The following is an 18,083-nucleotide window of genomic DNA, read 5'->3' on the forward strand; positions in this document are numbered from 1 at the left end:
AATGAGGCTTTATGGCTGGAATTAATCATTAAAGTGAATCTCCACCTTTTATTACAATTTTATCTTCAGGTCCAACAATTTATGCGGATTCATTTCTTAATGGGTAACTAAACTTTCAAAAAACTTTTGACATTCCATAGTGACATTTCAAAAGTTTTGATCGATGGGGGTCCGAGCATGGAGACCTCCACCGATCTCTAAAACGAAGCGGCAGAAGTGTTGGGGTGAGCGCTGTGCCGCTTCATTTCTGATGGTAGTGTACGGGCTCAATAGAAAGTCTATAAGCCCGCACACCCCTCGCTAAAGGAAAGCCGATCAGAAACTAAGCGGCAAAGCGCTCGCCCGAGCGCCTCTGCCGCTTTGTTTTAGGGTCTCAGTGCTCGGACCCGCACCAATAAAAACTTCTACGATGTCACTATGTCAGAAGTCAAAAGTTTTTTTAAAGTTTAGTTACCCTTTAATATATCATTTTAGCAATCAGAGCTCCGTTTTTCCGGTACTGCGCTCAAATTATACCCTGTAAAAACTTAAGGGCAGATTTACTAAGATGGGCGTTTCAGTCTCCGCTTTCTGCTTTGCTGTAGTCTGATGCAACAGATTTATTAAGAGGCACACAAATCTCTCTGCTGGCTGTGTGGCACAATGACAGTGGCCGTGCGCCAACCATTTCTCCCCCATCGGACAAATTATAAAAAAAATTCACCTCAAGGCTGCTCTTCGCTTCTCTATTCGGCTCCCTCAGCACGCCGCCGCTCATAAAATGTCCTGATGCCGAGCAACATCAGGGTCTTATATGCGACATTGCGCTCAACAACCTTAGTTCTACGTCACATAGGACATCCTGACATTGCCCGACATATCAGTCACAGCATGAAGGGACCCGGAGGGGAGAAGTAAAGAGGAGCGCTGAGGGGAGCACACATATTTTTTTTTTATTTTTTTTGTCTGTTGGCGTAGATTTCCACTACAATTTCCGCTAGTTTTCTGGCATAAATTATAATAAATTTGTGAGGCTGTGGTGGACCTGCCCATTTTGTTAAGCCACGCCTCTATTTTGTGCAAAAGTGGGAAGGGTGACATAAAAAGGCCAAAAAGCCCTTTTACAACTTCTAGCCCTGAAAACTGGTATAGAGAAGATTTCCACAGACCCTGAAGTACATAACTGCATTGTTATGCAGGGATATTTCCCTCTACTCAGCCTCTATGAACATCATAACAGTTCTAAGGCTATTTTCACACGCTTAACAAAAAACGGCTGTAAATATTGAGATGTTTTCAAGGGAAAACAGACTCTGATTTTTAGCCGTTTTTTAAGCAACTAGCGTTTTTTGTGGCGTTTTTTACGGACATTTTTGGAGCTGTTTTTCCTATTGGGTCAATGAAAAACGGCTCCATAAACGGCTCAAGACGTGACATGCACTTCTTTTTACGGGGCGTCTTTTTACCCACCGTTATTTGAAAATGAGGCTTTAAATAACGCTCCGTCGGAAGAGAACGCCGTATTTCCTGTTTTTCGGCTGAGAATAGGTCGGGTGAACATGCCCTAAGGGTATGTTCACACGAGGGCGTCCGTTACGGCTGAAATTACGGGGATGTTTCAGCCTGAAAACATCCCCGTAATTTCAGCCGTACCGGCATGTGCAGGCGCTTGAACGCCGCGTCATTTACGGCCGTAATTAGCGCTGCTATTCATTGGAGTCAATGAATAACGGCTCCAATTACGGCCAAAGAAGTGACAGGTCACTTCTTTGACGCGGGCGTCTAGTTACGCGCCGTCATTTGACAGCGGCGCGTAAATATACGCCTCGTGTGAACAGACAAACGTCTGCCCATTGCTTTCAATGGGCAGATGTTTGTCAGCGCTATTGAGGCGCTATTTTCAGACGTAATTCGGGGCCAAAACGCCCGAATTACGTCCGTAAATAGGCCGTGTGAACATACCCTAATAGCTCAGTTCTGTATTTCTAGCATAGTATTTATGAAACAGGAAGCTCAGGATGAACCATGTTATGGGTTCTGCAATGTGGCAGAGCATTGAATTTTGTGAAGATGAAAAAAGTTAATGAAAATGTAATATGAATATGTTTTACTAAGCAATGCTGAACCCATGACTGCACTATAACATTATATACTGTAAGTCAATTAGCATAAATTCAAGGACTGAGACCTCATGCACACGACCGTAATTATTATCCGCAATTTTGGATCCGTAATTGCGGATAAAAATACTGATTCATTCATTTCTATGGACCACAAACACCTTCACCTACATTTACGGGTAAGTGTTCAGGCCGTAGAAATGACCCGCAAAAAATAGGACATGTCCTATTTTTTTTTGTATTTACGGACCGTGCTACTATACTTTATAATGTGAGCCCGGCCCGAAAATGCAGGTGACAGTCCGCGGCCCGGCCGTGCCGTAATCACGGACCGTACACACTGCCGTGTGCAGGGGGCCTGAATGTGCGCATCTTGGCTTATCTACAACTTTGTACAAGAGAGGAAAAAATAAACAAGTTTCTATGGAAATCAGAATGTGCGGTAGCTGTGTGTCCTCGGATAGATTTCTCTTACCTGTTCATTTGTTCTTGCATTAGATCTAACCGATGCTCCACTTCTCCATACGTCAGGTCATTGTCACCTTCACTGATCCCCCAGGCTACACTGTTCAGGACTGTATCATTGGTTATATTCTGGTGTATCCCGGCACTGTCTCTCTCCCAGCATCTTGGGCTTGCTATATCTATCCCAAAAAGAAAAAAAAATACACACGTCAATACCTCCATCCTCTTGTCCTTGATATAGCATGCTGGGGTTTGTAGTTTTTCAGTGGAACATATCCAGAGGCATAAACTGAATACTACAGTATTGTTCCACTGCATTTATAATAAAAAAGCAATCAAGTTTGCAGATTTTCTTTGTGTATACTGTTCCTATGCAGATCTATGTGTTTCTATGGTTACAGACTACAAACAAATTTTGTGTAGTCTGATCATGCTGTCTTGTGTTACCCTCTTTCATCTCCCCTTTTTTCTTAAATGTTAGACAACAAACGCGGGGGCAGAAAAAGTGGAGTAACACATGACTGCAGGATCAGACTACAGACAGAACCCAGAATACACAGCCAGAGTGTTGTGCCGGCGCTTCTCAGTCAGCCAAAGAGGAGAGCCGCTGCAAAGAGCTCATTGTCATCAATTATACTGGTGGTTTTCTATAGAAATGCAAGTGCCCTTTCTGCTATATCTCACTGAGTTACCATAGAACACCCAGTACAATAGCAGACTCCGCTCTGCTACATCAGTATATAAAATAAACTATACTTTGTAAAGTAAAAAAAAAGATTGGTAAGAATTGTCCATATGAAGCTAGAACTGATTGTTCCTGCAAATAGTCTTTGGCTCTGTCTGAGCTTGGTGAATTAAGTGGCTTGTGATATAAGTGGAGTTATAAAACCAGATTGTGTTGCTGTATTTCTGTATTGTGTTGCTGTATTTCTGTATTGTGTTGCTGTATTTCTGTGTTTGTGAATCTGTGTTAGAACTTAATTGATTGCTTGCAAATAGAAGATAGCAAAAACTGACACAATTTAAAAACTATTTTTTTTCCTTGCAGATTCCTTTCAGCTGAGCAGCTGACTAGGGGGAGGGGTTAATGGTGATATAAATTAGACTGCTGAACTCAGTTTGAGCTTGGCTCTGTCTCAGCTTGGTGAATTGAGTGCCTTGCGATATAAGTAGAGTTATAAAACCAGAGTTAAAAAGAGGAGTTAAAGACCATGAACATACTCTTCTTTTCTTTTACTTTGACAATTGTTCACTGTTTTGTTGTAACTGGGATAATGGATAGCAAGATTGGAGGTTTTCTTCAGTGCACAGTTTGCCATATGTATACACGACTGGAGCCGGAGTTCCAGGGTGAATATCTCTGTGGCAGATGTGAGCATGTTGGTCACCTGGAAGCTCGCATTAGAGATCTGGAGGAGCAGAATGCAACACTGAGGGCGATAGACAATCTTGAGCGGAGCATGCTGCTGACGGAGCATGCAGTTAGTGGGGTAGAACTGGAGGGTGAAGACATGAGTGCGCAGGATCAGGCAAGTAGCTGGGTTAATGTAGTTAGGGGCAGTAGAAAGGGGTCAAAGAAAAGGAAGGTCGATCCGGTTTCTGACATTCCAAGCAAAATTGCCAAGTTGGGTGATGATGCGAGGGTGTCGGTTTCAGAAATGGCAGCCCAGCTAGTAGTCGGCGGGATGGTAATGCAGGTAAGGCAAGACAATTGATAGTTGTAGGGGATTCTATAATCAGGAAGACGGATAGAATAATTTGTCGCCAAGACCGCCTCAACCGAATGGTTTGCTGTCTCCCTGGTGCCAGGGTTCGGCATGTGGTGGAACGGGTGGACAAATTGCTGGGAGGGGCTGGTGATGATCCAGCTGTTGTGGTCCATGAAGGTACCAACGACAGAATAAATGGTAGGTGGAGGAGCCTTAAGAATAAATTTAAAGAACTAGGCTACAAACTGAAGGGAAGGACATCCAAGGTAGTATTCTCAGGAATACTGCATGTGCCATGCGCATCACAGGAAAGACAGCGGGAGCTCAGGGAGTTAAATGCATGGCTGAAGTCTTGGTGTAGAGGAGAAGGCTTTGGGTTCCTAGAGCATTGGGCTGACTTTTCATTGGGGTACAAACTGTATTCTGCAGATGATTTGCGCCTAAATAGAAGGGGGTCCGCTGTGCTGGGAGAGAGAATTCTAGCTGGGGCGGTGGAGTATTTAAACTAGGGCTGAGGAGGGAGGCCAATGTAGAAAATAAAGGTGTAGTTAGGTTAGAGAGGGGTCAGACTATATTGGTGGGGAAAGAAGCAGACTGTGGGGAGAGGACTAGGCAACAAGATAAGGAGATCCTTTCATTACAAAACAGCAGTGAAAATAAAAATGCCCAAATGTCAAATAATCACATTTCTGATACTGAAAGTGAAACGTTTAAAGGCAAGTTAAAGTGTATGTTCACAAATGCAAGAAGTCTAGCAAGCAAAATGGGGGAGCTGGAGGCCTTGATACTGGAAGAAAATATAGATATAGTTGGTGTTGCTGAAACATGGCCGGACTCTTCTCATGACTGGGCTGTAAATCTACAGGGTACACTGTTTCGGAAAGACGGTGAATAGGAAAGGTGGTGGTGTATGTCTGTATGTGAGAAGTGATATGAAGGCGAGTGTGAATGAGACATTAGAGGGTGAAGACTGTGAGGAGGTTGAAACCTTGTGGGTGGAATTACAAAGGGAGGTAAACACTGAAAAAAATTACTTTTGGTGTAATCTATAGACCCCCCAATATAACTGAGGAGATGGAAAGTCAGCTATATAAACAGATGGAGCGATCTGCACAGGGGGGTACTGTAGAGATAATGGCAGATTTTAATTACCGGAATATTAATTGGTGTCATGGTTCGGCTTCAACTGCAAAGGGGAGACATTTCCTCAACCTGTTGCAGGAAAATTTTATGGGCCAGTTTGTGGAAGACCCGACTAGAGGTGAAGCTCTGTTGGATCTGGTCATTTCTAATAATGCAGAGCTTGTTGGGAATGTCAATGTTCGTGAAAACCTCAGTAACAGTGATCATAATATAGTTATATTTTACCTATACTGTAAAAAACAAACACACACTGGGAGTGCAAAAACACTTAATTTTAAGAAGGCCAATTTCCCCAGGATAAGGGGTGCAATTCAAGATATACAGGGTGGGCCATTTATATGGATACACCTAAATAAAATGGGAATGGTTGGTGATATTAACTTCCTGTTTGTGGCACATTAGTATATGGGAGGGGGGAAACTTTTCAAGCTGGGTGTTGACCATGGCGGCCATTTTGAAGTCGGACATTTTGTGTCCAACTTTAGTTTTTTCAATGGGAAGAGGGTCATGTGACACATCAAACTTATCGAGAATTTCACAAGAAAAACAATGGTGTGCTTGGTTTTAACGCTACTTTATTCTTTCATGAGTTATTTACAAGTTTCTGACCACTTATAAAATGTGTTCAAAGTGCTGCCCATTGTGTTGGATTGTCAATGCAACCCTCTTCTCCCACTCTTCACACACTGATAGCAACACCGCAGAAGAAATGCTAGCACAGGCTTCCAGTATCCGTAGTTTCAGTTGCTGCACATCTCGTATCTTCACAGCATAGACAATTGCCTTCAGATGACCACAAAGATAAAAGTCTAAGGGGGTCAGATCGGGAGGCATTTCTTCTGCGGTGTTGCTATCAGTGTGTGAAGAGTGGGAGAAGAGGGTTGCATTGACAATCCAACACAATGGGCAGCACTTTAAACACATTTTATAAGTGGTCAGAAACTTGTAAATAACTCATGAAAGAATAAAGTAACGTTAAAACCAAGCACACCATTGTTTTTCTTGTGAAATTCTCGATAAGTTTGATGTGTCACATGACCCTCTTCCCATTGAAAAAACTAAAGTTGGTTACAAAATGGCCGACTTCAAAATGGCCATAATGGTCAACACCCAGCTTGAAAAGTTTCCCCCCTCCCATATACTAATGTGAAACAAACAGGAAGTTAATATCACCAACCATTCACATTTTATTTAGGTGTATCCATATAAATGGCCCACCCTGTAGACTGGGAAATAATGGTACAAATGATAAATGGGAGATTTTAAAATCTACTTTTGGTGATTACAGTGCAAAATGTATTCCTATAGGTAACAAGTATAAACGACTAAAATTAAACCCCACATGGTTTACACCTTCTTTAAAAAGGGCAATACATGACAAAAAAGGGCATTTGAAAAATACAAATCTGAGGGTACATCTGTAGCCTTTGTAAAATATAAAGAGCTTAATAAAATCTGTAAAAAAGGTAATAAAATCAGCAAAAATACAAAATGAAAGGCAAGTGGCCAAGGAAAGTAAAACAAATCCCCAAAAAATCTTCAAGTATATAAATGCAAAAAAGCCAAGATCTGAACATGTGGGACCCCTAGTTAGTGGTAATGGGGAGTTGGTCACAGGGGATCAAGCGAAGGCAGAGTTACTAAATGGGTTCCTCAGTTCTGTATATACAACAGAAGAAAGAGCAGCTGATGTAGCTGGTGCCAGTGCTGTTAATATATCAGTTAATATACTGAATTGGATGAATGTAGATATGGTGCAAGCTAAATTAAATAAAATAAACGTACACAAGGCCCCGGGACCAGATGTGTTACACCCTAGAGTTCTTAAGTAGCTTAGTTCAGTTATTTCTGTCCCCCTCTTCATAATATTTAGAGATTCTCTAGTGACTGGTATAGTGCCAAGGGACTGGCGCAGGGCAAATGTGGTGCCTATTTTCAAATAGGGCCCTAGGTCTTCCCCGGGTAGTTATAGACCAGTAAGCTTAACATCTATTGTGGGAAAAATGTTTGAGGGGCTATTGAGGGACTATATACAGAATTATGTGACAATAAATAGTATTATAAGTGACAGCCAGCACGGTTTTACTAAGGACAGAAGTTGTCAAACTAACCTAATCTGTTTTTATGAAGAGGTGAGCAGAAGTCTAGACAGAGGGGCCACTGTGGATATAGTGTTTTTGGACTTTGCACAGGCATTTGACACTGTCCCTCATAGACGTCTAATGGGTAAATTAAGGATTATAGGTTTAGAAAGTATAGTTTGTAATTGGATTGAGAATTGGCTCAAGGACCGTATCCAGAGAGTTGTGGTAAATGATTCCAACTCAGAATGGTCCCCGGTTATAAGTGGTGTACCCCAGGGTTCAGTGCTGGGACCACTATTATTCAACTTATTTATTAATGATATAGAGGATGGGATTAATAGCACTATTTCTATTTTTGCAGATAACACCAAGCTATGCAATATAGTTCAGTCTATGGAAGATGTTCATGAATTGCAAGCGGAGTGTTTGGGCGTCCACTTGGCAAATGAAGTTTAATGTAGATAAATGTAAAGTTATGCATCTGGGTACCAACCTATCTGCAGGCATCATATGTCCTAGGGGGAGATACACTGGGGGAGTCACTTGTTGAGAAGGATCTGGGTGTACTTGTAAATCATAAACTAAATAACAGCATGCAGTGTCAATCAGCTGCTTCAAGGGCCAGCAAGATATTGTTGTGTATTAAAAGAGGCATGGACTCCTGGGACAGGGATGTAATATTACCACTTTACAAAGCATTAGTGAGGCCTCATCTAGAATATGCAGTTCAGTTCTGGGCTCCAGTTCATAGAAAGGATGCCCTGGAGTTGGAAAAATACAAAGAAGAGCAACGAAGCTAATAAGGGGCATGGAGAATCTAAGTTATGAGGAAACATTAAAAGAACTAAACCTATTTAGCCTTGAAAAAAGACGACTAAGCGGGGGACATGAGTAATTTATATAAATATATGAATGGCACATACAAAAAATATGGTGAAATTCTGTTCCATGTAAAACCCCCTTAAAAAACAAGGGGGCACTCCCTCCGACTGGAAAAAGAAAGGTTCAACCTGCAGAGGCGACAAGTCTCCTTTACTGTCTGTAAGAACTGTGAATCTATGGAATAGTCACCGCAGGAGCCGTCACAGCAGGGACAGGAGATGGCTTTAATAAAGGCTTAGATAATTTCCTAGAACAAAAAATATTAGCTCCTATGTGTAGAAATTTTTTACTTCCCCTTTCCGATCCCACTTCCCCTTTCCCATCCCTTGGTTGAACTTGATGGACATGTGTCTTTTTTCAACCGTACAAACTATGTAACTATGTATGTAACTATATGATCCCACATGAAATGTATGCCCCTTTATTAACCATCGCCCTGCTATTCAAACATATTGCAAAGCTGGTCGGATAGGCAGAAATGTGACTCGTATATAGCAAAATTAGCTGAAAAGAGAACACGTAAACCAGAGGATAGTACTACCACCATGTAGATCTTTGCCCCAGCTAACACGACTGGTGCCCTGGGGATCCTCCAATTTACCCTATTATATAGTATAGGCTTCTTCTTGTGTCCTGAAGTCCTCAGTTAGTATCTGGAGCAGGCTGGATGCCAGATACATGCAGGAACTGATTCCTTTGATGTCATCTTATATCTACAGAAATAATTTTTTATTTTATTTTTTAATCAAAATTTTTTCGATTCAAGTGTCTTTCTGCATTGCGTACTTACAGCCAGATCCTCCGTATTATGTACTGCTAGGTCTCCGGGTGATTGTCAGGTGTGTTTATCACGCTAATGGAAAGAGCGATCCTTTCCAACCTGTCAGCGTGTAGGGTTACAGCTTCTTGGCTATTACCATTGTTACAGATCAGATCATTAGATTTTCTGTTCAAGCCTAAACCGGTAAAGACTATAGAGAAATCAAGTCAGGTCCCAGCGATATCTGTACACAGAGCAACATCAGTCTGCAAAGAGAGGCCAATGGTTTAGCCCCCAGGGGTCTTCTTTGGCTGGATAAGAGAGGAGCTCTGATAATCTCAAAGGGTGTAAAAGCGCTAGTCCTCGAACGTTCCCAGGGCACACAGCAGCTATACATGAACATGCCTCTGTGGAATGTTTCCTCATAGAGTCTCTAAATCCTGTGTAATTTAAAGAGGTCCTGTCACCTCTCCTGACATGTCTATTAAAGTTATTACTTGTATTCCCTATAGAATAAAAATTCGGGATCATCTTTTCTTATGACTCTGCGCTGTGCCATCCCTCTGTTATTCCTCCTAGAACTGTATGAATAACTTGACAACTGGATGTGTTACCATTCCCCTTGTCAATAGGGCGTGTCCCTACAGTCTCACTCTGTCAGCACTGATTGGACACTGTCAGTCTGTGTAGGGACATACCCCCAGCTTGTTACCCCCAGTTGTCAATTTATTCATACATTTCTAGGAGCAATAACAGAGGAACGGCACAACGTAGAGCTTTAAGAAAAAGTGTTTTGGAATTTTTATTTAATGGGGAATACAATTATTTCCCAAAACAGACATGTCAGGAGAGGTGACAGGTCCTATTCAGTAAAAACACGATTACATCTCTTTAAAGGGGTGTATATTGATTGTATATGTCATCAATGCCTGATATGTAGGGATCCAACCATTAGACAGGGATGCCCTGTCCCCATCTCCGGCAGAGAAGTGGCCACACATATTCTGCTTCTCTCCATTGAAGTCTTTGTGAGATACAGAAAGTCAGAGGACATTCATGGGAAAACTTAAATTCCCTTTAATTTATTATTGGATTTCTCCTGCAACTAAAAGGAACTCTTCCTATAAGGATTTTTAGAAATATAATGCTATGGAAATTATGGAAACTTTATGCACGTTATTTATCATTGTACCCCATTATTTTCTGTGTGCAAAGCTATAATACAGATGGAGACAGGTGCAACATGTATAATCCACTAGCTGAAAAGAGACCTGAAACTCAGTAATGTATTAAAGCATAATTACAACTATGTATTTGGCTTCTTGTAGAGCTGTGCCTATGGGTAATAAAACACTATAGATAGACCGATTTTTTTTTTTTTATTAAATGTCAAACCATACTTTAATACTTCACACTTTTTTTTCGTCCAGACTGCCTCTTACATACATATATATATATATATATATATATATATATATATATATATATATATATATATATATATACCCAGACCATATAATCCCCTTAAAAGCAGAAACTACTGCATGTCGGGATGGCTTTAACATGAATATTGCACCATGACTCACAATTACTTTTATATTAAGTGACACCGTTGTGAGATATATAAGTGGCATATAATCTGTCTCATGCAATTTACATCTATTGTATGACATATTTTCCAGGAATTGTTTGATGAAACAAGGAGGAGAAATCTCTCCTTGTCTCGGATCTATATGTCTAGACTTGATAAGAATAATAATGTTTTCATCGGTTATTATACGATTCCCTGAGCACGCTGTTATTAAGTCACGAGAGACACATTTTTACCAATAAGAAATTGTTTTCTCTTTGTGCTTAGAAGCTACTGAAGGAATAAAATAATTATAAATCTGATAAGAACGTCAGACTTGCTGTAATTGGATTCCTTTACTATATAAAGCAATCGATAACATTAGACTAGAGGCATAAAATTTGCTAAGAGACTACAGACAAAAATAAATCCTCGTCGTATTTCAATAAAAGTCGCCTATGTTAAGCTTTATTGAATTATTTCGCTATTATCAGGTCTTGGATTTATGTTATCTGTCCAGCCGTCGTTTTACTTTTAAATAAAAAAGCAAAACATAAATAAAACATTCCGCATATTCCAAAAAGACAGATTTGGATCATGCACAGACTTGATGAAAATGTAGACTTTTTTTTGCAGACTTTCTAAATTTAGCACAGACTAAATTCTGCAGTGGGTTGCCTTGGTAAGAGTTGCTATGGCTGCAGGGACGCAAAACTTCATCCTAAATAAGTCCGTGGAATTAAATCTTTCAGTTGGAAAAGTCGCTCATGACAAGCTTGGAAAAAGAAGCTTTTCAAAGAGAGAGAGAAATCTTGTCCTGCTCCCCAAAACCTGCCCCATGTAATAAGAATATAGTCAAATAAATAATGATCAAAAACATGTGTTTCAATATTGAAAAGACACGGTTATTTATTGCATGTTCTATACCTTTAAAAACCTAAAGTTATAGATAAAAAATTGCATAAATGGCAATTCTCAAAAATACATTCTAATAAAAAGAACCCTTCCCTTTACCAAAAGGAAGGATCAAATAAGTTCACAGGGCAACTGAATCAGCAGAACATAGGCTGTTGTTTAATGGGGTATTCTGGGAATATACATCGATGGTCTATCCATAGAATAGGCCATTAATGTGTAATTCGTGGGGGTCTGACCTCCTTAGGAGACCCCTTTGTTCTGCTGATCGGTGGGGGTCACAGAGGTCGGGCCCCCAGTGATTAAATATTGGTGGTTTATCCTAAGGATAGGTTATCAAGCTGTATTGCAGGAAAACACCTTTAAAAAGGTTGACTCATGAAAATAAATAACCACAAAGCCGGCAGTCGATCATCACCGGTCCGGTTTCTCTAACCCTCAGAGTTTAGCGGTTATTGACGGGTGAAGCCACGTCTGCCCATACATTTCTCCTCCAGCGGATTACACACTGCTCACTCTTAGATAACAACTCTCCATTCTCGCTCATAGAGGGGGATCCCAAGCGGGGAACCCCCCTCGAGGACATCCATGTGCCTTACAGGTCATATGGACAGGGCTGCCATTGTCAAGCCTTTAAAGCTTGTATGCTGTCTGGAGCAGAAGACCTATGATGTCATAAACACAGCTTATACCCTAAGCCCTACACTTTGAAGAGCAAATTAAATAGAAGCAACACCAGTTCTTGAGTTGTTTCACACTTTTTTTGGAGAGAAGAGTGACAACCAAAACGACCATTATTATAGCTCCCACAGTAGTTGTCACTCAGACACTTGAATGGCAAATCTGTTTAGTTATAGAGAAAAATTACCCCTGATCTCATACTGATGTATATTGAGGGGTATTTACTTTTTGAATACAGGGGCGGAGGGAAAGGAGAGAGCAAGTAGAGGAGGGGAGAGCAAGGTCTATGCATTTCTATGAATCCTGGGTGACACTGTGACTAAATGATTCCTCCATAGGCACTAATAATGTCTGCTGTAACGTAGCTACTTCATGGACACAGCTACAAGAGGATCATGAAGTCAAGAATAAAACTGCTAGACACAGGGCCGGATTCTAGTGAGGGCACACCCTCTCGTATGGTCGTTCAGCAGTCCTATGTAGCAAAAAAAAGGTAAAGAGGTGGCCATGCATGCATGTGGCTCTCTATTTTGAAGTGTAAGAGATTCTTCCATTACTCCCATAGACTTCAGTACAGAAGGGCATGCTTGGCCAACTTTCCTATATCATGTTGGTGGGGTCCCGGTCCGAGAGGGGCTAACCTTAATTCGGCCCTGGCCAGACACAGATAACCACTGCACAGTATTATAGAACAGTCCTAGCCCAGCTTATATTTTGCTTATACACAGAAGACACATTATAAACTATTATTGTATTGTAAGATGTGTATATATATATATATATATATATATATATATATACATACACACACACACACACACACACACACACACACACACACACACACACACACCTATATATATATTCCATATATGTAAATATTTCTCACCTCTGTAAGATGCACTTCTTTTTGTAAGGGTTATCTTATCAGAAGGGCACACAGCTTCTTCAAACTGAGGCGCTGAAGGTTTTGAGAAAGTCGAGTTAAAGCCACCAAGTTCTGCAAACAGTGGCTTCTGCTCATTAATGGAAGAGGCTAATGACGATGATCCGCTTCTCCTTTTATCTGCATTTGTCTTGTTATAGGAATAATTTCTGATATTATCCATTGAATTGCCTGAACCATCTTGACTGTTGTCATCTACAGAAAGAAAGCAGATGAACCGTGAATATATCTGTTTCATGTATATACTGAGCCTGCATCTGACCCAAGGTTTCATTGAGGTGTCTAAGTTATACTGGTCATTGGAATACATTGGAAACCAATTCAGCTCTAACCTCTCCAATCCAACTTTCACTGATATTAGAAATTGGGTGAGGGTCTGACGGTATTATAGAGATTGGGTTACTGTTGGGTACTGTCCAATCTGGTGAGATTTACTTGTTTACATACCATCCCCTGATCAAGTGGCACATTTACATGGAGAGCTTTTTGCCCAGGCTGCGCTATATTGGTTGAAATTTGGAAAACATACATTAATGACATCATCGATGGGTTGTTTTTAAAGGAACACTCCAGGAAAAACAGATACATTGTTTTATACTTAGTGAAAGGCCCAATGGGGCTGTGCATGATTTCTCTATTTAGTGTTCTTTGTAGGTCTTAGTCGTGCACCGCCCCCGCAGGCCCTACATTAGGCACTGTATCAGTTTTCTTGGAGTGTTCCTTTAATCCCCCAAAGCTATTTTAGTGCTTACTGTGTGTAGCATACAACCTGGCTCCTTGCACTTTACTTTGGATATGAAATATAAATGCAGTGCATTGTAGATACCAGGGCCGGCCTTAGGGGTGTACAACTTGTTTAAGTGCACAGGGTGCTACACTTTCCCAGCATGTAGGGGACACCACTGGGCTCTGCCTCTGTTCTGTCCTCTGCTCTTAGTTACACGCACCGAGTAAACAAGAGCCGAGACAGAGATGAAAGGAAGCTCCTGCCCACAGCCCGTCCTGCAAGAAACTTGTGAGGCTGTCAGCAAGAGGTGATGGTAAGTGCCTATGTGTGTGTATAGAAGTCTGTATGTGTATATGTTCCAGTATGTTTGTATATATGTGCATGTGTGTATATATCTTCATGTTAGTATGTGTATATGTTCCAGTATGTATATATGACTGCATGTGTATTTATGTATCTTTGGAAGTGTGCGTGTTTAGTATTAAAGTAGAACAAATAAAATGAAGATATCTGTGCTGCCCCCTATATACTATACTACCCCTTAAGGGAAACAACACATTTTAAAACTCTATAAAGCCTTAACAAATTTATGGCAATAAGGTCATGGAAATAATATTTTTAAGTGTATCTCCAGTTTGGATGTGCACTGCAATAAATAAATAAAGAATACAAAAATGTATATATATATATATATATATATATATATATACATTTTTGTATTCTTTATTTATTTATTGCATGTGAATGTGAATGTGTCTTTGTGCTTGTATATATGTGCCTTTTATGTATTTGTATATGTTCCTGCCCATGTATTTGTGTGTGTGTGTATATATATGTGTCTGTATGTCTACTTATTTACCTTTATGTATGTATATATTCCAGAATGTGTGTGTATATATATATATTTGCCTGTTTGTCTAAATATGTCCCTTTATGCATGTACAGTTAATATGTTCCAATATATGTGTGTCTATATATGTGGTTAATATTTGGTTTGTGGAGGGCAGCAATAGAGTCCCGCACAGGGCGCCATCCAACCTAAGGCCGGCACTGGTAGTTACCATTTATAAATAAGCCAAAACCTGTCAGACACATTGATACTACCATTGTTATTGATCCATTAAGAAAATTATGCAAAAAACTAAATTTTATACATGTGACCCTGTGTATTTTTCAGCCTCCGGGTGGCAGTGTGCTAATGTGATGCAGTACCATTTGGCAGGATATTGCTACTCCTAGCTAGAACAGGTAGCAGGTAGCAGCGGTTTCCTCCATATGCCAGATATCCATTTGCATTCATAATACATTTTTGTAATGCACATTTTCTACTTTAATTCTGTATGATTAAACCAGTATCTGTTCCAAATATGACTAAAATTTGTGTTATTTGTTCCTGATATTTTTAACATCATCTAACAAAAAAAATCTAACATTTTGCACAAACCCAAGATGAATCTCTTCTTTAGCTGAAGACCATATGTTATCATTTCAACAAACTGCTAGCATATAAATAGTAAAACAGAAGAAAAAATAAGGAACAGGGTAGAACATGAGTCATGAGCAACTTAAAGGAGTATTCCAACAAATTACATTACTAAAAGACATTCTTATCAATGGTGGTCGGACGATTGCGATCTCCACAGATGCCCAAATATATGTTAAACATTGAGATGTCTTGAGATGGAGCATGCAGGACAGCTTGGAGAGGATGGCTCTTGGATGTGTTGGTACATCTGAAGATGGGGATGTAACTGGTTGATGGTAGAAAGTAAAAAACTGAGAGTAGTGAATGCAGATTAACGTAAAAGATGAGGCCTAGATAGTTAATAGGAAGGGGATCCAATATTCATGATTGCAGAACCTATCAATATCTATGGAAATGTAAAACTTTAAAATAAATTGACAGGTCAGGAAAAGACAATATTCTTATTCAGTAATGTAATAAAGGTTGGCCTGTAAAAACCGCTAGAAAGTATACAAAAATAAAATGGAATTATTAGTACAACTCATGCTCTTCTTATGAACATTGGTGAAAGGACTGCACATATCAAAGAGGCCGTAAAAAATTAGACAATGCCATATCAGATTGAAGCTGCCCTGGCAAAGAGCTGATCGCCGTGGGTCTGGATGTTCTGCCATAATAGGGCCATCCCTTTAGTGGAAGATAGCAACAGATCCGTTCCATAAGACACGCCAATTATCTTCTGCTGCTAATTACCTGCAGGGGCCTCATTCTCATCCCATCTTAATATACATTCTTGGCTTTTACCGGCGGACACAAACCCTTCAGGCTATGCCACCTGAAATCTATCTAAAACCTATCATTATATTTGCTAGGGAAAGGTTAGCAAAAGAACCTAGCAAGACGTTAATTAATCACTTTTCTCAGCCTCGTCAAAAGAGGAAAAGATTATGAGGAGTGACACAACATGTGCAGGGATCCTGGTTTTAAGCACCAGTGGACACAATTTACCTGCCAAGAGAGTGTTGCACCGTGTGCAGAATGGTAATAGATAATGAGGTCTCTGGACTGGTCTGGACTAGAATAGATTTGCTTTTATTACTGTATTCCCAACCAGTTACGTCTTTAGCTTTAATTTTCTCCTTAACATCAAATTTACAAGTGCAATTTATATTCCAGTTACTAAATAGTCAAGGTGCAGTACAGTAAAACCTTTACATTTGGTCAACTTTTGCAAGAGGCGACCAGAGCTAAATTTTTCTGATACAGAGCTGCAAATCCTCTGCATAGACACATATAGTAAAATGATGCAATTATGGCTGCCTGCACCCGCCACTAGAGGGATCAACTACATTTATACATTGATATTAATAATACTGTATGCAGTAAGCTCCTAAGCTCCCTCTAGTGGCAGGTGCAGGCAGCTAGAATCTTATTTTACTATATGTCTACGTCAGCGATTTGTAACTCTGACTGATATTAGGACATATTATAGAATTAATCAGAACAAAATTTTGGATCTAAAAATGACATGGTGTTATAAGGCTAACATTTACTTACAGTATTGTGTGACTTACAAGAAAATAAATAATACATTCCATAAGCTGCAATATACTTCCCTAAGCTATGATCCTCCATACTCTATACACCACAGGTCCCGAGCACAGACTGATTTCAAAGATCCTGTAATGCTTCCACAGTCTTCTCTATATGCAGTTGAAATGCATATTACTATACACACATATTTACTAGAATAAGCTACTTTCACAATTCCCAGGACGGTGGACATTTGAGAATTTCGCACATGCCAGGTTGTAACTTTTGCAGAAAAGTTACACAAAAAGATCATCCCTAAACCTTATATATCTTGACCTCTAAGACTAGTACCTTCTCTCCTGTGGATCATCTGTGCAGCAGAATATTGCGATACCCTCTCACAACATTAGGTAAATATCATCAACCTTACCCTGTCCCTCCCTGGTAGACTGGTACAGCACGATGAGCTTTCTAATTATTATATGAATACACTTAAAGCTCAGATGTGTATTCAAAGGCACATTTCCCTCTAGCAGGTGCCCTTCCCTGGACACATATATACACATGCCTACTCTGCCTACCAGTAAATGTAGCCCTGTATATAATGCATAAGCATTACCAAAACACTTTAGCCTTTTTTCTATCTAGGTGGATACTAGTAACTAGTGCTACAGTGTCTAATGGCTTGAAAGAGTTTTTGTCAGCACCAGGGCATAGGGTTGTGATCATTGCCTGACAATCCCCTCAACTTTGAAAGCATGGCAAATTTTCACATGGAGTAAAGTCCACATTCACATATTCTCTTTCTATCAAAAGCATTCAAGAGCTTTTCCATACAAAAAAAGTATTTATATAGAGACGGAAGCCAAAATTATCAGAAAGGAACCTCCTCTTAATTATTTTTTAAGGTCTTAAGTAACGTTTGACCAATGTAGACATGACAAGTCACCCTGAGGAGCTAAAGGTCTAGATCTCGTCTGATCAGCCAAACTGTGCCAATGGTGGCGATATTAGAAGTTTAACAGATACTTGACCTTGGGAATAATCAGCAGGATCTAGTCTTATATTATTATTATTCTTGAGTGACTTTCCAATAGAATAAGT

The 18,083-nt window shown here is 40.0% G+C and overlaps 1 protein-coding gene across 4 annotated transcripts in view; it reads right to left on the bottom strand.

Moving 5' to 3' along the window:
- The window catches only part of KCNH7 (potassium voltage-gated channel subfamily H member 7), a 260,266-nt gene that overhangs the window by 15,588 nt on the left and 226,595 nt on the right, over positions 1-18,083 (bottom strand). For all 4 annotated transcript variants that reach the window (XM_075829370.1, XM_075829371.1, XM_075829369.1 and 1 more), the window contains 2 exons: positions 13,198-13,449; positions 2,575-2,743 (listed from right to left, as the gene is read on the bottom strand). In XM_075829370.1, the coding sequence (XP_075685485.1) occupies positions 2,575-2,743; positions 13,198-13,449 (421 nt within the window). The remainder of the gene's footprint in view (positions 1-2,574; positions 2,744-13,197; positions 13,450-18,083) is intronic.

This window comes from Rhinoderma darwinii, chromosome 6 (genome assembly GCF_050947455.1).
Source record: "Rhinoderma darwinii isolate aRhiDar2 chromosome 6, aRhiDar2.hap1, whole genome shotgun sequence".
Taxonomy (NCBI): domain Eukaryota; kingdom Metazoa; phylum Chordata; class Amphibia; order Anura; family Rhinodermatidae; genus Rhinoderma; species Rhinoderma darwinii.